Here is a 21,728-nt window from a genome sequence, read left to right on the forward strand (position 1 = left end):
GTTGAGCAAAATTAAATAATTTTAATTTAATAAATTCTCGAAAATTTATAAGAGAAAAAACAAAAATGGTATTGGTATATATTATTTATATACAGAAATTATATATAAAGTATATAAACAATACCATTTTTGTTCATTTTTTCATTCATTTTTTTCATTCAAGTTCATTTTAATAATAATTTATCAAGTTTTAAGATATTAGTAAAATGTAAGTAAAGGTATATACATTGATTTATCTTATCCAATTGAACTTTTTATATAAAAAATAAGCCATTGACCTTGACTAAGAGGATACAAGTCACATGTATTGTACTTGAATAGATGTTTACTGCATTTCTTCCTACAAAGTACTGTTACAAATATGGAAATTATTATTATATTAATTTCTACTGTTCTGCTTTTGATATTTGCTTCATGGTTTAGGTATGTTAATAAATGCATACTTTAATAATAATTTGAAATTAAATTCGACTTTTAAACATGAAAATTTTTGTTTCAGGAAGCAAAAACAACGAATGACATATTTAAAAAGAATTGGAGTTCCTGGACCACCACCTCATTTTATAACAGGAAATATGAAGGAGATAGATGAAAAGGTAATAAAGTAATCAATTTCTTAGGTAATTTTAAGAAAATAAAGTGTTTTTTTCTTACGTAATTTACATGTATTTAAATTAATCTGATTTGTAAAATGATGCGGATTAATGTTGTACTAAATAAAATAATATTTTGTGGGCGGTAATGAATTATCTATAAGATAATTTTATCTTCTAAGTGTATATTAAATGGTAAAAAATAAATATAAACTTTAAGGTATATTCTGTTTCTTTCGTCGGATGGCTAAATTATTTTTTGTGAATTAAAGTGTTTTAATCTAAAAGCACGTAATAAATGGTTGTCTTTTGAATCGACTGTGTCTTTAATTTACAAAAAATTTAAGATATATGTTAAAAGCCTTTAGATTTGATTTGATGAGTTAAAGCAACGCATCATATAGACGAATCTCTCAAGAGTATTCTTTCCAAGAGGGCTTTCTGTGGAAAAATAGCCCCTCTTTAGGCGTTAGACACAAAGAAAATCCAGAAAATTCCACGTGGCCAACACGTTAGTGAGGCACGAACCTGCGACCTGTGTTTAGTGGTTTTTATCCATTCGGCCACTGGTGGGCCAAAAAGTCCTTTAGAACAGTTCTAAAAGTTATTGATCCGCGGACTAAACCACAGATGACACCGTCCACTTCTTATTCTGTAAATAATTTTGGTGGTTAAAGGTCGAAGGGTGGGGAGATAAAGAAGGTCGTGTGTATTTCCAGTAGAGTCCGATTTAAGGACGATTTTACTCGTTATTAGTATTTAGTTTTTTATAAAATCCATCCCTACCCTCAAAATTAAGCTTTTTGCCATTTTATAATAGTTAAAAATTTAAAAGTTTTTAAATAAAGTATGATAACAAATAGCGCCACCAAAATTTTAAGTGTTGCCGGAAAAGTTAAGCAACTCGTTTCTGGATATTTTTAAAACTTTCCGTTTGGTTTTACTTAGAACCAGCGTTTATTAATTTTTATTTTAAAATCCCCTTAATAAATTCTTACTCAGAATTGTTAAGATATTTTAAATTGTACGCATAGGTGTCAACTCTAGGGCACCGGAACCCGTTCGGCACTCATTAATATATTAACTGGTACCGGGTCCCCAAAGTTAAATGATGGACAACATTTTTATCCTTCAATTTTGGGGACGTACTACTTAATGTATTACAATAACGGATTCTGGACCCTTTCAGTTTACGTCTATGAGTGTAGACTATGAGTCTATGAGTATTTCATTTTTATTGAGAATTCTTTCGGATAAATAAGATTGCAAGAGATTTAAGTGCAAAAATAATCTTTTAAATCTATCTAAAGAGAAAGTCCGAAGATCAGTTATCTAACATCATGTGAACATTGTTGTCTGGCAGATGTCTGCTGCGGCTTATCTTCGATTTCCTGCTCACGAGGTCCGGACTACTACTGTATGGCTTTTCCACGAGTACTATCGGTCTCCGGGACTTAAATTGATAATGAGGTGGTTGCCTCTCGTGATTCTGCATTGTATAGAAACTGCTAGACCCAGTTGAAAACACTGCGATTGCCCTCTTGCACTTTCATGTGGGAGGGGTAGCGGATAGGTTGGTCTATGTCTTTCATAGATATGTTATGCAAATGATATAAGTTCATTTCATGGGTTTTTCGCAATTTCTTTCATCAAACTTATTTGCAGGTCCTATCAGAGGCCAGTAGGTCTGTATGGCCCGGATCCATTTTTTTTTTTTTTTTGGTCTCCTTTCGCTCTGTAAGCACTGAGACCTAGTTTTTAAACTTCTCGTGAATTCAAAATATCAAACACTAAAAATATTGGTTCCCTTAAGTTCATTAATTAGAAAATCTCCTGCATACACATGCGTTAATGTATGATGTAACGTATACAAAACGTTTGTAATATACATCTACACGGATATACGGTTACGATAATGTATACAGAAAGTAACTTGTTAAATAAAAAAAACCTACATCCATGAAAACATGTAATATTTGGGTGTATATATGGATCCTGATCTATTATTATTATTTGTTCGAGTCTCAAGACAACGAATCAAGAGTCTGTCATGAAAGCTCTAATACTTCGAACCCTTGTAATCTAAACGCCTAGAGCCCACCAGTAGCCGAGTGGATACTAGTGGGCCCTAGACGTGTAAATCGTGAGTTCGCGCCTCGCCAACGAGCTGGCCATGTGGAGTTTTTTCGGGTTTTATTCACGTTTGTAACAGCTAAATAGGGGCCAGTTTCCCACAGGAAGTCCTCCCGGCAGACATTTTTCTTTGCAGTTATTCGAGTCCTGTTCGGGCCGATGTTTTTCCCATAATATTCTAAAATGAATTTATCTATTTATAATTATTATATTGACAAGAGATGGCGGCCTTCTCCTGCCAAATTTCTTAGTAATTATTTAGCTTTAATAGCCCTATAAAGGATTGACCTTTTTGTGCTCTCAGAGCGGTATAGGGCCTAAAACCACAAAGGAAAAAAAAAAGAAAGCCCTATAAAGGAATCTGGCGGTTCGTTTGATATTAGATATGTGACATTGCAAAATAAAGAGCAATGATTTATTGTGACATCGTCACAATGCAGAGCTGCAATTTTTAATCATATTCTTAATTTATTCAATTTAAAATGTATGTTTTCCATCTCAAATGTGTAGTGTCTTGTCCCTGTACATCATACTTTTACTGATAACAACAGTCATGCAGGCCATCTATGTAAATCCATTCATGCGAAAATTTTTAAATTGAATTCATGTGACTTCCGTTCTAGACTGAAAGTTTGTATATAATTAATCGGGCCTCCTACCCCTAAGATTTCCATATCTGATTTCAACTTTCATCAATCTAAATCTATTCTCGAGATTAAGGAAGGACAGACAGACGGACGACAGTGGGAATTTATAGATAATTTGAAAAAATTGTAGACCAAAAACAAGATTAAGTTTCAATTGAAGGTCGAGAATATTTGATGTAGTTTCCTCTACCAAAATCTTCAATTTTATGTTGAAATCTTGAACATTCTCTTCCACAACAGGTTTATGAGGTTAAGAAATGAACATAGTCAAATCTCGATAGAGCAGCCCCTTAAATAGCGCTATCTTCGAAAAAACACTAATGAATAGTTTTAAGGAAGTTTAAAATAGCTGCGAGTTATTTGTTTGTTTGTTTTATTAAGTTATGGCAACGCGACACTTGGGCTATGCCTTCCGGGAGGTCTTTTTAAGCGTAACTGGTTTCTATTCAAGCGTTAAAGACGTGGAGAAAACCCGGGAAACTCCACATGGCCAACCCGTCCTGGCGAGGCGCGAATCCACGACCGAACTTCCAGTGTTCAAGGAACAGAACCGATTGGCCACCGGTGAGCCCTGTGAATTATTAAATGTGCGCTTGTATACTGGAAACGATATTATAATTACTAAATCATATGACTTTAAGCTCTCAAACTGAGATTTTTGTGTGGATCTATGTATGATTCTTATTCTTTCAGGTACTGTACTTCAGGTTAGCGCTACACCTAGTACCAGTTTCAGAGACGAACAAATGGTGGCGCAAAATCAAAGTTTGACAATATTTGTAGATCATTTATTAAAAAACTTAAATACCGTTGAATTAGAAATTCAATATTTTTGAAAATGTTGATCACAAGTGCACGATAAAATATTTTTTTGGTTTTATTAGGCCTATGGATCTGGGTTTGAGTCTGCCTTGATGTTTTGTCTTATCTTGTACTCTTGGAGATTATGACCTGTTGTCTTATCATTCAATGTGAGACCGTGACATTTTTATGATTTATTTATTTATTTTCTAAAGCTATTATGTAAATAGATTGAATTAATAGTATAAGGCAATGCAGCACACAGGCACAATGCCACGGGGTGTTTGCCCAGCTTTCTATAGAAAAATTGACCCGTATTTAAGTATTAGGAAATTGTAAAGAAAACTCTGATAACATCACGTGGCCAGCCTGTTAGTGAGGTGCAAACCCACGACCAACAACCAGCGTTCAATGGTTTATTCACTCGGCCATTGGTGGACATTATGTAAGTTGATATGTTGTGATACTTATCAGCGTTGATTTGTACCTGTATTAGGGAGGTCGGATCATTGGCAATTATTGAGATAAATTTTTCATTGTCAGGCGTTGAGTGGATATAAAAATAAGGTGTATTTGTGCACAGTACTCGTTTCTACTTCTAATTTATATGGTATGGGGTAAAAACAAAATAAGTTTGGAAGGGAGTCAATTTGCTAATACAAAAATATTGAGGAGGGACATGGTGTCATCTCTATTCCTTACGAATTGATGACCCTAATGGTTGTACTGTAAATGATTAATGTCGTGGTACTCTGTGTAAATGATTAGTGGAAATGATAAATTAAGCTACGTTGCAAATGAAAAAGACAAGTGGTAGCAGTGGCATAGGGAACATAACTGGCGCCCGGGGCACGACACTTTATTGGCGCCCTCTCCTCTCCAGAAACACATATAGTTTGTCTTGGAGACCATTTGGGCGCCCCTCTGCGAGTGGCCCGGTGCATGATACACCCCCTTGCACCTCCCTCGCTACGCCACTGGTGTCTAGTGATATCTTTAGAACAATAAAAGCATATGTTTTTTTTTTTAAACTAAACGAAATGATTTTTACAAATTGTTCTTGCATTACAAATGATCAATATTATCTAATATTTTTCAGGGATTAGCAGAATGTCATCGGCTATGGATTGAAAAATATGGAAAAATTGTTGGGTAAGTGTGCCTCTCCGCTTGTAGCAGTAAAGTTTATAATTGTAAAAAAATAATAATCATCAATTTTTAGATATTACATCGGTTGCAGATCGTTCATTTTGACAAGTGATACAGAATTGTTAAAGTTGATACAAATTAAGTATTTCTCTGATTTTAATGACAGAAAAGTAAAGCCATTATCATTACACATTTACTTTATAACATTAAGTACATTTTCGAACTTTTTATATTCCTAGATAATAGTTCCTAAAGGAACCATGCCAAGCCCAGTATCTGGACATTCTATTATAGCTAATAGGAGAGGAAAGTGGAAGAAAAATAGAAGCATTTTAACACCAACTTTCACATCAGGGAAACTAAAACAGGTTAGATTCATTCATGTAATTAATTATTTTATACGTTTCAACTACACTTCCACTTCCTGTAACGTTCTGTAACGCTGTCTCACATACCCTCCACCAAAATTACATAACGCATATTCTTGATCAACACCCTTAATTGTACTAAGGAGTAATACGTAGCACGGGGTACTGAACGTTACATTATTTCATTAATTCCACGTAAAAAGTAGTGACATAAACAGTACAGTTCGTTATGTATATATGTATGTAGTATATACACACCTACATATTACTCCTTAGGACCATAGGAAAGGGGGAAAAGCGGCCCAAAACAGAAAGCTGTTGCCATGATTACGGCCATTGTTTCCTAATTTTTGTATAAAGCTTTCACTTTCAATACTTTCTAATGTTTATATCTTTTTGGTAGAGAAATGTGTGGCTGAAAGGGGAAAGTAATATCTTATGGATAATACTTTCACGTAAAGAAAAGTCCATTGATTTGATCTGATAGTATTGCACATTTTTACAGATGTATTCCCTGATAGAAAGTTCTGTGGAAGACTTCTTGCAATTATTAAATAAATATTCTCTGCATAACGTTGATATTCACGAATTATACACAAAGTTAAGCTTGGACGTTATAGGAAAAACGAGTTTTGGAATTAAAACTGATGTGCAATTTAACAATGACAGCAGTTTCGTACATGATTGTGAATTTGCTATGAGCTTTAGTTTGGCTGATCCATCTGTAAGGATATCAGGTAGTATATAAAATTATATCAACATTTAATGTGTGTAATTTTTATTATATATAATGTAATAAAATTAATATATTTTTTTCAAGTATATTTTCCAGATATTTCACCTGTTGTGTTCATTCTTAGAGTACTTCATGATAATCTTCGATATTTATTTAAACTTCCTAGCTTAACTAGACTCATTAAAACAGTAAATGACGTTATTAAAGCAAGAAAATTAAACAAACAGGTTTTTAATTGTTTAAAAATCTTTATAAAGAGAGGGTTCAAGTATTACAACGGCAAAAATGAGCTCCTCCTTCCGACGTTAAAGGGAAGTACCCTTCTGCAAATAATGTCATCAGGCCAGATGTTTAAAGCATTCCCAATTACACAGAAATTATTTTCACGTAATTTTGTGATGAGTGGAGAGAAAAACAAACAAGGAGGGTTCAATCTTACGTCATCAAAAACTCAGCTTTCTTTCTTCCATTGTCAAAAATCGTTAGATACAAACGAATACTTCCTCCCTATAAACTGCTGAAGTAATACTTGAATGGTCTCAAATATGCAAAACTTAATAAACAAATCTTAGATTATTTTATTAATTTGAAAATACATAAAAATTATGAAAAGTAGTGTATATATCTTCCATAATTATTTTAGAAAAGGTGTGATCTGATTCAATTAATGATAGACAATGGAATCTCTAATGAGCAATTAAGATCAACTGATATTCAAACTCTAACAGCAGACTCCACTTCTACAAAGGCTAATGAAGAAATCTCTTTCCAAGGTAATTTTTAAAGAAAAGTTATTTAATTTTATGATTTTTATTAATAAACAGGAACTTTAATTATTAATAATGCATAAATATTTTTCCAAACAAGAAAATACGGAACAGGAACTGCATCGTATGACAAATAAAGAAATTCAAGGAAATTCTTTAACATTTTTCCTAGCAGGGTATGTTTTTTATATATACTGTATATATATTATATATATATATATATATATATATATAATGAAAATAATTTTTAAGAAATATATTTAATTTTATAATTAAAGGGCTCAATATAATTATTATATTCTTCAATGGTCGTTTTAGGCCTAGAAACCTAGACTTGCCAACGGGTTTGCTCTTTTGATGGTCTCACACATTCAAAAATACATGTTTTTGAACACTTGCTCTTAGTCAAGAACTCTAACAAGGCTCTTTCTTGAGACAGGGTTTTTCAAAGATCGAAAAAAGCCAAAACTATTTGGTATTTTAAGATCTCTAGTATTAAAAAAAAATCAAAGCCAAATTAATTTTTTAAATAATAAAATTTGATACGAATCCTATAATTTGTATAGTATTAAGTATCGTGTGATTTCGGCTATGTAAATTTGTATAAAAAGGCCTTTCAAGTTTACCTCATCAGTGACCTAGTGGATAAAACCACTAAACACAGGTTGTTGGTTCGCTCTTCATCAACTGGCTGGCGCATGTAGTTTTCCAGATTGTCTTTACATGTTTAACACTTAAATAAGGATCAGTTTTACATAGAAAGCCCTCCCTTGGTAGCGCCCAAGTATTGTATTGTATTACAAACCACAATACTTTGGCGATCTTGTTGGTAGTAAGTACCATCACTAATCATTTCAAGCTTATGCTTGTCCAGAACCTCGCACAACTTAAACTTTCCCTGATGCCATGCCAAAAGTTCTATAATTAACATAATTTAATTCATCTACACCATTTCTTTCATCCCTTGGTGGTAACAAACTTTGGGAAGAGTTTTAGCCCATAGAGCTCTTCTCAATTCGAGAAAGTTCTATACGATACAAATACATGATTACAATATAAAACATTTCATAATAAATAATTTATAGTTTTTCGATGAATTTCTTAACTTTTTGTTTTTTAATTTAGGCACCACACTACCAGCACTTGTTTAACTTACACGACATTTTTATTAGCGACACATCAAGATATTCAAGAAAATTTACGACAAGAATTGTTAAACGTCTTTCATCAAAAAGTAAAAAGAATAAATTAAATTATAAAATTAGAATTATAGTCAAACCTCGATTTAGCGCTACTATTTTACTCTGAAATCGGTGTTAAATCCAAATATGTCATACAATTATGAGACCGGAGTAATGAACACTTAGGCTGTGATTCTGTAAACTTGATAACACGAAGATTTTAGTTATTACTGCAGAGATAGTTTAGCAGTATGGCTTCCACTTTAGCCGCACAGCCTTCTAAACTAAGTTTACTAGGTTTATATTAAGATCTAAACCTAGTAAACTTAGGTTTTTCATTCAAACCTCTGTCTACATTGTCTAGCTAATTCCCTCTAACCTTGCCTTCCTACTGTTCTCGAAGTTTTCGCCTACTCACTTGAGAAATCCAGAAATGGAAGTCCAGTCATCTGCAACATTAATTCAAAGAATGTCTTGAGATACTGCCGAGCACTTTGGGGTAATGGCGTCATAATAGTTTGTGGGTCATAAGTCATGAAGAAAACGTGTAATATCGAAACTATTACATCAAAAAATTGACTAAAGAGTAATATTCTTCATGTCTCGTTTATGTGTACAGAAAGATAACAAGAATCACTTTACCTCAAAATAATGAAAGCAGAAAGTTATAAGCAAAATGATGGAAGCACGTTTACACGCTCCCTCATTCAAGCCGTGTTGCAATGCATTTAGTAATTCAGAAATGATAAAGCTGCTCCATTTAATATTTATGGATAAGGTTCCACCACAAATACAGGCACAGCTTTACGACGGTTGCGCCATATCGAGGTTTGACTTTATAAATAAATACTTTTTTTTTTAACTTTTTATTTTAAAATGCAGGAAGAAATAACATATGATGACATCATGAATTTAAATTATATGGATCAAGTTGTAAGTGAATCACTTCGTATTTATCCTCCCGTTATCAGGTGAGGCAAATGTAAATTCTTAAATCCACATCATTCGAATTTCTGTACTAAATATTGTTAACATTTTCTAGTTTTGTCACTCGAAAAAGTAATATAGAATTTCGCTATAAAGATTATGTATTTCCTAAAAATACGGCTTTTCAAGCTGCTATTTGGGTTTTGCATCGTGATCCGGAATTGTGGGAAGATCCTTTAGATTTTAAACCGGACAGGTAAATTTTTGGATATTTTTCTATTATTTATTTATTTTTTAAATTTATCTGTTACTTTTTGAGGGATCTGCATTCGAGTATAATCAGGATCTTTAACTTTTCTTCAGGCATAGATCTCTATTATAATGGGATTAATCAGTCTGTCAACATGGATGAAGGATGCTCCTCCATGTTGACTGATTAACAAACCTCCAAAGTAAAATTAAAGCTTTATATGTTTATGCCATGCATTACAAACCCTTTTTTTTCAATTTAAAAAAATGATACATACCGGGTGATGGTAATTAAAGTATCCTATTCCAGCTGTCTAGAGACTAGTGGCAATCTACATTTAGTCTAGCCTAACATGATAATGCAACTAGATTTAGCAGGATAATACAGTAGAGCGTCGGAAATTGGAACGTCGGTAATTGAAATGGCCGGAAACTGGAACGATTTTCAGTCGGACTGTGTCGTGCTGAATCGAACGTTTTTGATACTAAATTTACTTCTAAAGTATAATTTCCATGTTTTTTATATTCTTCAATATATTTATTTTGTTTGTACAAAATAAAGAAATAATTTTTAACGATACGATAGCCTCGATTATTATTATAAAAATTTTCGTTAGGCTTAAAATCGACGAAAATTCAACACGAAGCGACACGCAACGGAGAAAAATTCAACAGGAAGCGATACGCAACAAAGAAAAATTTGAACATCGGACAGGTTAATATATTTTTTCGTACATAATCGGAAATTGGAAAAAATTACTACTTGGAACGACCCCAGTCCCCAATTGGTTCCAGTTATCGACGCTCTACTGTATTTTCATAAAAATATTAGTACCAAAACTCGCCGCTAAGGCACATTTGGCGCTAAAAGCAGCATTTTATTTGTATAGCACATTTATTGTTATATAGAGTCTTAGCTATGAGGAGGATACTGGCTTAGTGCTCAGTGCGGTCCCCATTTGAAAGTGTAACACGTGAAGGCAATGAATAGCGTGTTCAATGGCCGATTTCAGTTAATCCTATGACGCTTCTCACGCGCATTGTGGTACTGTCTTTCGAGATTGCAAATTAGCAACATGTCCTCAATAAACCACTTTTTAAGTATCTTTACAAATGAAACTACTTTTTTTTTGTTGCGTGCAGTGTCAAGAGTGCCTTCGTGGCGAGTTTTGGTACTAATGTTTTTCATGGAAATGTCTTTCATACGCTCTGAATTTAGTTGCATTTAGACTGCTAAATATCTCTAGACGACGTTGAATAGGCCTCATATCACAGATTCAGGATCAGCTCCTTCTTTATAATGTTACAATTTTGCTGGTATAAACACCCTGTATGTTGTCAGTTTATCTGGCAAAGTTATGAGAACGCTGTCATCATTAAAACCAACCCAAAGGAACGGGTTAGGTAGGTAATTTTGAATAGCCTCACAGATTTGTATGTGCACCGGTTTCTCAAATGCTCCGAGATACAGAATTTGAAATCCTTGATTATCTTGTAAAGTGTTATGAGGGTGCTATAAGTACAGGGTAACAATATCCGTCCTTACCAAACTAGACTGGTCGAATTGTTCCTTGAGGCTAACAACTCGTTCCCCTGACCTCAATCATATTGAATATGCCTTGAATATTTCGGGGAAATAAATCGTTACTCCATTTCTCTTCATCAAAACCTGCAGGAGCCCAGTATAAATGAATTACTAACAACTTATCATCTCTTCCATATTTCATAATCTTTCGACCATACTATCGTCATGTATTTTTATTTTATGCAATCTTTATCTATCTTTATAGAATACAATATATCAATGCAATTTTTATACATTATTGATAATGAATAGATTTTTCTTAAACAGTGAAATAGAACAGTTTAAATAGAAAAATAAGAAGAAAGAGTAAGTGAGTTAAAAATTAATTTAAAAAAATATATAACTAATAAATTGAAATTTAACAAATATGTTATTGTTATTATTATTATTGATAGTATCAATATGTTATAATAAGTTATATGTGGCGAAAGAAAGCATTTATGTGACATAAAATAGCCCTTTAATCAATAAAAAATGAAGTAGAAGAAAGTAAGAATCCTAATTTTGTTTGCCAAAATAAATAAATGTTTCACAAGATAAAACAAATGATAACATAAATTTCAATAAAATTAATACAATCCAAAATTTTATTTAAATAAATTCAAAATGACCAGTTTTTATGAACAAGGGCAGTTGGAATGGTTCCAATATTGGTGAAACAGGATATTTCTCACATGGTAAATGATGTAAATTATCTTTTAATAAAAATATTAAACATATAAAATCAAATTATAATTACAATTTAAATTTTTCATCGAATAGTTTTAAGGCGTTATTTTCTTTCTAAACTGCATTCAACTTACAAGAAAATTTTATATAATTTACAAAAATCTTTAAAATCTGAAAATTGTGTATAAATTTGCTTTGAGATATGCAGCCAAGGATTGGAAGAATGGAGAAATATGAACCAAAGAATAGAGAGAGGTGAGAAAGTTAATAAAATTCATGGAAACCAACTGATGATGATGATAATGATCTAAATTATAAAATCTTTACATGTCTACACATATAATTTTTTTAGAATTTTGTTTCTATCCAGCGGGCACTAAGAGGGTTTTTTCGTGCCCAATTATAGGTTCGGTCAGACTCACAGTTGAGAGGACCAAGTGGCAAGGAGCACTGTTTCTTCCGCAAAACGTGTTTATGATGATCCAATTTTGTTGACACACTTTTTTTCTGGAAGAATCAAGCTGTTCTGTCACTCGGTCGTCTTAATCGTGGATCTGAATGAACCCTTAATGGTCACGAAAAGAGGGCTTATTTTCGTGTCCATTATTCTTTATAATCAAATTTTTCTAGATTAGATATTCTATGAAGATTTCTAAGGATTCGAGTTGGAATTGAATCCAGATACCCAAAGCTAAAGGCTAATGCTTTAACTTTGATCGCTCGTTCGTTAAATGCAATTTATGCAAAAAATCGTGATATAAAATATTCATACAGGACTAAACTAGATGATAATTTAAGCAAGAATTTCAATTTTTTAAAAATATTTATTTTATAAGCTTCATCTCAATATTCCATTTAATGTACTGTACGTATTTCTATTTTTTCTATCTTAGAAATATTTATAGAATAAAACTTAATAAAGTTCACTTTCAGAAAGTAAATTTATTAACATTTTTTACGTTTCTAAATACAGATTTTCACCAGAAAATAAATCAAACGTAGGTATTTCTTACCAACCCTTTGGCGCTGGACCACGTAACTGTGTTGGAATGAGATTCGCTCTCTTAGAAATCAAACTAATTCTAGTAAAATTACTGCTGAATTACCGAATTTTTCCTAGTTCCGAGGTATAATTAAAAACTATATATACAAGTTAACAAAATAAACCTTAATTTAAATAATTATTTTAATTCTTGCAGACAAATCTAGATATGGAATACAAAGTATCTGTCACCGCACCCAAGAGTGGAATGTTCGTTCGACTAGTTCCTCTTTCAATACAGAAACTATAAATGTTTTCTAATTAAAACTGTAAAAGAAAAATGAGATAAAATAATTTAAACCGGAATTAGAGTATTAATTATAGATGAGCATCCAATGCTAATTCCTCTTCCAAGTTTAACACTGACGATCGATATTATTCTAATTAGCGTTTGTCGTACGTTGAACTAATGTCAAACAAGTTTCTTGGTTAGGCCAAGGAGAACTTGTGCGGAAGGAATCATTCGGTTCATGGTCTTCAACCTCCTGATTGACCTTGCCACAAATATCTTCAGACAGTTTAAAACTAGACAACCTTTTGCTGACATTTCTCTACTCTATACTCCAACATATGGTAAATGTTAAAGTGTATTTCACACGATATCATAATCGAATTTTTTGAATTTTTTTAAATACAATATTATTTAATTTTCGTTTTTTAAACATTTTATGCTCTATTTTATTATTATTATTATTATTTTATTCAATTTCTTAAATTACTATCCCGGCTGCTCGTAATTGTAATTGGTGTAATTTTGACCTTTCGGTTTTTGTATTTCTCAACATTTTAAGATCCCTTAATTCAAAAAACAGGGAACATAATTCTGTATCTATATGTGAGTTTTGGCCTGTATTTTGTTTTATATCTCAGGACCTCATGGACCAAAAATTTTGAAATTTGGCAGGAGATTATGAGTTAAAAAGGAGAAGAGGTGTAGGGGATCGTATATCTCGATTGAGGTTCGAATGCGTAGTTGGCATTTAAATGCTTAAAAACTTACGTATAACTCCAAAAACAAGTCTTTTTCATTTTATAATTTTTTATTATTTATTTTTAAATGCCCTTTACTGATTTTTTGGGGTGGTTTAACTTAATTCGCTTTTCAAATTTTTGAGGTTATTATTTCATTTTCACTCTTATTTTCTACAACTTTCTAACACTTTACTGTGCTTTTTATATGTATTTTAAAAAATAATAAATACAAAAAAAATCAATGCAATACTTAAATATTTTACTCTGGATAATTTTTGATTTTTCTCGTGTTTTCTCGATTTAACGCATCGTTTTCACTTTTAAAACGAACAATTGGCACATCTCCCATATCAAGTCAAATAAATGAGACATTTGATATAAATTATTCTTTATCGTATTTTCAATTTTACTATAAAAGGAAATAAAAATACACTCGCTTTCCTTGAATAATATAATTTCGAAATTGCGACATATTGAGTGTCTTTAACAGTAAACAATTCTGAAAATTGAATTTCTATAGCAACTACAAAAAAAAAGAAGTATGGAATCTATAATTCCTGCACAGATTATATAACAGCGTAAAACAATTCAAATTTCAGGTAATACTATTGTGAGTAAAAATCAAAATTCTAAAGATGATCTATTTAACGTGAGTGGAGTAGGGTGTGGTTTATTATGACGTGTCACTTAGCGTTTTTCAAATTGATAAAATGAGTATGACAATGGGTTCGGCCTTGAAAATACTTCCTGATATTTAAATATATATCACATTCATAAAAAATGTTCCTTTTTTGAGGTAATTTATCACGTTTTTATATCCAATTCTTTGAAACATTTTTTTCTGTATATATTTTAAATAATTTACATATTTAAGTTGCATATTTTAATAACATTTTTATTTTTTTTAGGAATTCTTTGCTTAAAATCTTTTTCAATTGTACATTTAAGAAAATTATTTATCTAAGAATATAATTATTATTTTATGCTTGCATTTTCCATATTTTATATTGTCCACCAATATCCGAGTAGATATCACTGAACACTACTAGTTGGTCACGTGTTCGCACCAGAGTTTTCCGGGTTTTCTTCACATACAGAGGCCATTTTTTCATAAAAAACCTCTCGGGAGGTATCCTTTTGGCAGATCAGCCACGCGTTGCGTTGCCGCACCCCACCAAATGATATTTTACATACCCATCAGTGGCCGGGTGGATAAAAATCACTGAACACTGGTTTATGCCTGAAACAGTGGCTAGCCACGTGTTCGCTGGGTTTTCTTCACGTGTCTAACATCTAAACACGGGCCAGTTTTTCGTAGAAAGTCCTCTCGAGAGGCTCCTCCCTTGGCATATTGCCCATGTATTGCTTTGCCTCATCTCATTAATCCAATCCATATTTTATGCTAGAACTTTCAGTTTTTTTTTTCTTTTTTCAATTTCAGCCAAATGAATGCATTAATGAATCCTCCGTGAATGCATTAATAAATCTTAAATGTAAAAAAACCAATATAAATTTAATATTGTTATAATATGTCGCCCTTGATATAAGCAAAAATTCAAAAAATTTTAAACGATTCTGATAAAAATAAAATGCAAATAAATCATCACGTAAATGTCACGATATTTGCGATTTTTTAAATAAAATTTTTCACTATTCAAGGCGAATTTTTAATCACTTTTAACCTGTTCATTAACGTATTAATAGTTAAGACCCTGTCAATTTGCAATGCGGATTTCACGCGTCAGAGACAAAATTGAGAGTAAGTTAAGGTTGCACCCTGTTTTTATACACTAAATAGTGCCCTTTTTTTATAAGAAAGGTGTTTTTTAAAGTAGATAATAATAAATTTTAATTGATCTAGTGCATTCCAGCCTTGAAATGAAAGCACGTTCGACTTTAGACAGTTCTGCCAATGACAGGTGTAGGTACTTGGGTAGGTCAGGGCCAAGCAATACATAAGTAAGAGGTACGGCAGTCTTTCGAATTATTTCTTGTGTCAAATAGCTGGCAACTACATCTCAAAATGTTGGCCCTATTCTTTGTCTTCCTTGCATTCGGATCAGGTAGGTGCTCATATTTTTAATTTATTAGAGAAAAAATCAGGAATACTTTCACTTGTTAGACTTTCATTAATATTTAGTATATTGCTATTTTTAATCATTTTCCATAAACTTAATGCGAAAACGTGTCTGGAGAAACTAAGAAATCGGAATGATCTCCACCTGATTTCTTACTTTAACGCATATATAAACTGTAGATTTCTTCGTAAATTCGACTTACAATATTTCTTAATACTGATTCTTCTAATGGGCTGCTCTTTAAAAATATATATTAACGAATATAAAATTATTCTTGTCACATAGACTCACCCATATGGTTCACGTTTTCTTATAATTATTGCTAAATTAATAGTAATTTGTAATTAGCATACTGGTAAACATGTAGATTTAAATAGATCACATTATGGGCAATTATTAATTTGATTACATATCATAAAAATATTTATAATTTAGGTTAATTGTTGTAATACATCTTTTAAATCTTTTAAATATATACTAAGATTTTATAAATGGAGTTTAAATCTCCTGAATCTTCGTAAAATATCTAAAATTGTTTGGCATATTTCATGAAATTGCTCCTAAATAGTAGAATACTCTTTCAATGACTTTTGCAATGTTATCTTAATTGTAGCAAAGTTAAACACGACAAGAGTTCTTCATGAGTTATCAAATAATTCTTGCTTAAAAACTTCACCAACTTTGAAAAATAATAGTGCGATATATTAGCATTTTTCTTATCCATACGAAATGCTTGGAAATAGATTCACCTGTTTGCATTAGTTGTAGGAATGTAGTTTAGAAAATTCGCGAGTCGTGAGAAATTTTAAAGCTAAAAATTTATGTCACCATCAGAATAAATTGTACATCAGCTTAGGACCCCACCTTTTTACATGTATTATTTGACGGAGGAAAAGTGCATGTTGTACATATAGTTAAGGTCATAACCCTGGGAGCCATTCTCGCGAAACTTTACAGCGATTTTCAAGTATAAAAAAGTTAAATATTAACAAACTTTGCAAAATTAAAAGATTGAATTTTATTACGATATTAAAAAAAAACCTCAGAAATATTTTAAAATGATAATTTTTATTGTTACAATTCCAATTTACCACGAGGCATTTTCAAGAACGCTTGCAGAATCCTCATGAAGATACTCTGCTCAAACTTAAGATTCCACAAAACACAACTTTAATATCGCCGATGTGGATTAAACGCATTATATATCATCCTATATAGAGTTTAAATTACGTTGCAGACATCGAATACGTATGCCTATAAAAAATTGAATTTATATAATCGAATTGAATTATTGGAATATACATTTTTGGTTACATTGCAACAATCGAGTTTCAAGCAAAACCGGATTTATTAGCTTGAAGCAATTAAAAATAGTGTGTATGAAATGAATTTATGCAAGTTTAGCGACATTTTTTAATTCTGTATATGCAAGCTACGAAGAGTTTTGCCACGAATCATTAAGGATAATCCCGGTTTAAGTATAGTAAAAAAATTACATAATTGTAGTAGGTGGTGCAGAAACAATATTGTAACAAACAGAACTTTTAATTACGTAGAAATTTTTATCGAAGACACAATTTAGGTCAATCACAACCAGTCTACAGAATTCTTAGATGTCAAACAAGTGACAAGTAATGAGCACAATAGTAATATAGTCAAGTTTTTTTGCCTTGTATAATGTAGCGAAACCTTGAATGTATGTCTATTAATAATCTTTAAATACCGCAGAAGAATTTTTAGACTATTTTAATTTTCTGAACATTCCGAATACATTTTTTCGGTTCCATTAGGTGTAAGCAACCAAAAATTGAGGTCAAAATTGGAATAAACATCAAATATATCTAAAACAGTTCTCCTTGACTCAGTTTTTACTCCAAGTTATTCGACTTTTCTATTGGGTGAGGTTTAGACGTTTCTGAAAAATTGAATAATTTAATCTCAAGGATAAATATAAATAACGATACTTTTATTTATTTTTAATACCGGAATCAGGATATTAGTGATTAATTAATTAATTTTTTTAATATGGAATTGTCTTCGTTTCAGTATTCGCCCAAGACTATTTTGATTGCCCTGAAAATTTTGGTTTCTATCCACACCATAAAAGTTGTGATAAGTATTGGGCCTGTGAAAATGGTACATCTACTCTGAAAACATGTGGAAATGGTCTGGTTTTCGATGAATCGGATTCTCTGAGAGAAAACTGTGCTTATCCATTCACAGTTAACTGCGGCGATAGGACTGAATTAGGTAAGAATATCATGGAAGTACGGTACATGCGGATAGTAATTAATTTATTTAAATGGTGATTCAAAGTAATCTTTTTGTAATGCTTCTTGTAAAGTAATCTATATTTGCATATATATTTGTAATGATTCTTATTAAATTAATAATGTAATTTGATTCTCGATTTAAAACAATGATAGAGATGAATCAAAATAAATTCTTATTGAAAATTTATAGTGATTTCTCGTTGTCTCTCCGATGACCAGCATTTTTCAATGTTAAATGAGAACCAGGACATTTATCTTTTTAGAAGGGGTCGAATCTGAGCGAGTAACTCCTTATGAATTTTTCATGGACAATCTTTCCCGGCTCTCATCCCTCACCACCAATTGTGAGCCTGGCCAAACCTACGATGGGTATAATTAAAAAGGCCAAAGTGCCTACAAGCGGAAACAATAAAAAATTAAAAAAGAAAATGTATAGTTAGAGCCTATAGAAAAAATGTAATGGATGATTTGAAACAAGTTTTTGAAGCCATCGTAGTGCGAGGACTGATCCAAATGGCTCTATTGATCCTTGTGTGAGACCTACCAAAAGCCTGTATTTCTCTTCGACTTGCAAACTTAGAATTATTTTTATGTTTAATTAAATAATGAATTAAGCGTTGAATAGATCTTACTAAATTTGATAAAATCAAGTCATATTGAGAATTACAAACTGAAAATATATGTATATGCATTTAGAATTCTAATAATTTTTAATATACCTGATAATTATTAAGTTTACAATCTTCAATTAATATTTTTGATTAACGTTTTAGAACCGCCTGTAAGTACACCCCATTGCAAAAATCTTTACGGAATTTTCGAAGATAAAGACAATTGCCGCGTCTTCTATTCTTGTTGGAATGGAGAAGCTTCCAGATACGAATGCCCATCCGGATTGGCTTATGATACCGATCAGAGAGTATGTGTTTGGGCAGATAATGTAGATAGATGTGATCAATTAGGTAAGATAATTAATATTTTATTTACTAAAAATACATTTCAATTATCAGGGATTCATTAATGTTTGATTATTCCAGAGGTGGCCGAAGGTTACGTGTGCCCCGATCCTCATGAAGTAGATCAACCTGGTCTGTACACTCGTCACGCTCATCCTACAGATTGCCGCAAATTCTATGTTTGTATTGATGGCATTGCTAGATCGTATGGGTGTGGTGTAGGCACAGTTTTCAATGTGGACACCCTTCAATGTGATGATCCCGAAAATGTCAGTGGTTGGTGAGTATCAGATTTTCAGACAATTTGTGAAATTTAATTTTGAAAGAATTAATTGATGCGTTTTTCTTTTCAGTGAAAAATACTATGGTGAATTAGATATAAAAGCCTTAAAGAAAGCTCAGGGTTAGTGAAGAGATGTTAAAATTCAAGAAGAAAAAATATAATCATCACGTTACATCATCTATCATTAATTTCATATTTGTTAAGCAACATTCAATACGCGATGATTGATCATATCGGTAATTTTCAAGTCAATATTCAAAAATTAATAAAATATATATATATATATATATACATAAATATATTATAATATGTAAACATGTAAATATGTAATGAATTTAATTTAAAACATAAGAAAATTATCTTGCTGTTTTTACAAAGTGATAACTATACTAGACGTTGATATATTTCTAATGAACATATAATTCAGTAGAGATGAAGCCTGATTTATTGTTTTGTATGATGTTTAAAGTAAATATAAAACATTTTCATATATTAAAAACATTTTTATAAGTATTTTTTGTCTTAATGTATTCATTATAACCGTTAAGACGCAACTTACCGTCTCGGGGATCCGGGTCGATCCCGACAAGCCCTTCGAGAATTTTTCGGTGGGCTGCATGCTCCGGATATGTCGGGCCCATCCCTCACCACTCATCGTGGCATGTTAATCATACCCATCGTGGGTTCAGCCAGGCCGTTGTGGCCTGGTCGAACCCACGATGGGTATGATTAAAAAGGCCCTATTGATTCCCAGGCGCGAAACGAGACAAAACGAAAAAAGAAAACACTTATATTGATAGATAAAGAATTAACTTTAATTTTTCGAATGTTATATAAATCATTTTTGAAACTAAATTTTGAAAAAAGAAACATTTCTGTAAGGAATTGAATTCGATTTGAATTTTCATAAAATTTGAGGATTTCAATACAGTTCACATCCTGGTATGATTTCTCCTCTCCATAGTTTGTAAACATTCCACAAGCAATAACCAACTGCAGAAAATGTTAAAATGATTCGAGTGCAGTTCATCGGAAGAGTATTTTTTCTGGCGAGCACTACGGGGCAATATGTAGAAATTAAATGAAGAGGCAAATTTGCTCTTTCAGAAGGACTTTTTACAACCCTGTACTTGGAGCAAGGATCAAATTGCCACGCGACACCATACATAGCGGTACATACAAAATTGATAGCACCCAATGAGCAGTAAAAATTGGGATTCTTAGGCCAAAAGTAGGCTGTTGCTAACGTTCCTAATCCAGTGTATAATGATAATCTATTTAGAAAACGTCCGAATCCAATCCAAACTGATGTCATCTCTCCTAATTCTAAAGGCTCAATGATGATGATGCGTGTTCCGGATGCCATTGCCTTTTCTAATTCATCGTCTGCTGTTGCCGAAGTCTCTTCCCAGTCATGATCTTCGAATACAATGCTTATGCCCTGTTGCCTAAGCTGATCTCTGTATATGTGCATAGAAATCAAATTAGTCTATAAGAAAACCTGTAACAATATTTATGTTATAGCTTGCCTCGGGTCATCTTCAATACGAGAACAGTTGGTTCTGGATACGGCCATTCCAAATTTATAAATTTGAAAATCGTTTATTATTATTTAAATATCAGCATTACGCGAAGATAGGCCGAAGATTATTGTTATAACTCGTTTTAAAAATATTTATTGTTTCTAATAATATAATTATTATAATTAGAGGAATGTAATTGTTTTTTTTTTAAATCAACTTGAATGATAATATTTCAGATTTCTGTTTATTTTTATTTTTAAAAAGGCATAAATAAATAAAATCATTTTTACTTTATTTTTGGCTCGTTTCATCCTGTGGGCATCGAGAGGGCCTTATTACCACTTATGGCATGGTGTAACGGATGTAATGATTTTAATATTAAGTTTAAAATCCTATTTAATGTTTTATATTTGCAACCAGTCAACAAATATTTACTAATGAACTGCTTTGTTATAAATATTCTCCATTGTACAATGTCTTTAAGAAAATTGGCAACCATATTGCCTGGACACAGATACATTATATCCTACCATAATTGAGTTTATTTTAAAACTACTGTATTTATGCTCGGTGGACATTAAGAGAACGTTTTTTTAGCAAGCCTATTATGGGTTCAGTCAAACCCACAATGAGGCAGCTGGGTGATAAGAGATGGAGCCCGACATTTCCCAAAAATTCCTGGGTTTTTGTTTTTCACTCGTCCAGATTCGATCCCGGGTGCCCCAGAGGTAGGCTGTCATCTTTGCCGCTCGACGGCCACCGCTAAGATTAGGTATTGTAATGTCAATCTCAGTCG

At 32.0% G+C, this 21,728-nt stretch overlaps 3 protein-coding genes across 3 annotated transcripts; 2 read left to right on the forward strand and 1 right to left on the reverse strand.

The window, feature by feature from the left end:
• The first annotated feature begins 307 nt into the window (after window positions 1-307).
• Window positions 308-13,153, forward strand: LOC136986381 (cytochrome P450 3A24-like). The gene is made up of 14 exons (XM_067283906.1): window positions 308-423; window positions 500-596; window positions 5,274-5,326; window positions 5,397-5,493; window positions 5,563-5,691; window positions 6,197-6,428; window positions 6,512-6,654; window positions 7,071-7,200; window positions 7,295-7,370; window positions 8,320-8,428; window positions 9,258-9,346; window positions 9,418-9,558; window positions 12,779-12,932; window positions 13,005-13,153. Exons 1-14 carry the CDS (start codon window positions 362-364, stop codon window positions 13,095-13,097), a joined length of 1,605 nt encoding a protein of 534 aa, XP_067140007.1. The 5' UTR covers window positions 308-361; the 3' UTR covers window positions 13,098-13,153.
• A 2,581-nt stretch (window positions 13,154-15,734) lies between these two features.
• On the forward strand, window positions 15,735-19,922 carry LOC136986193 (protein obstructor-E-like). The gene is made up of 5 exons (XM_067283675.1): window positions 15,735-15,882; window positions 17,944-18,147; window positions 18,944-19,132; window positions 19,208-19,406; window positions 19,480-19,922. The coding sequence occupies exons 1-5, from the start codon at window positions 15,843-15,845 to the stop codon at window positions 19,532-19,534; spliced, it is 687 nt and encodes a 228-aa protein (XP_067139776.1). The 5' UTR covers window positions 15,735-15,842; the 3' UTR covers window positions 19,535-19,922.
• Window positions 19,923-20,331: 409 nt separating this feature from the next.
• On the reverse strand, window positions 20,332-20,985 carry LOC136986271 (transmembrane protein 11-B, mitochondrial-like). The gene is made up of 2 exons (XM_067283765.1): window positions 20,939-20,985; window positions 20,332-20,869 (listed from the first exon to the last, which is right to left on the reverse strand). Exons 1-2 carry the CDS (start codon window positions 20,983-20,985, stop codon window positions 20,332-20,334), a joined length of 585 nt encoding a protein of 194 aa, XP_067139866.1.
• Window positions 20,986-21,728: the final 743 nt, after the last annotated feature.

The sequence above is a fragment of the Centruroides vittatus genome, unplaced genomic scaffold (genome assembly GCF_030686945.1).
Source record: "Centruroides vittatus isolate TY-2023 unplaced genomic scaffold, ASM3068694v2 scaffold_1015, whole genome shotgun sequence".
Lineage (NCBI taxonomy): Eukaryota > Metazoa > Arthropoda > Arachnida > Scorpiones > Buthidae > Centruroides > Centruroides vittatus.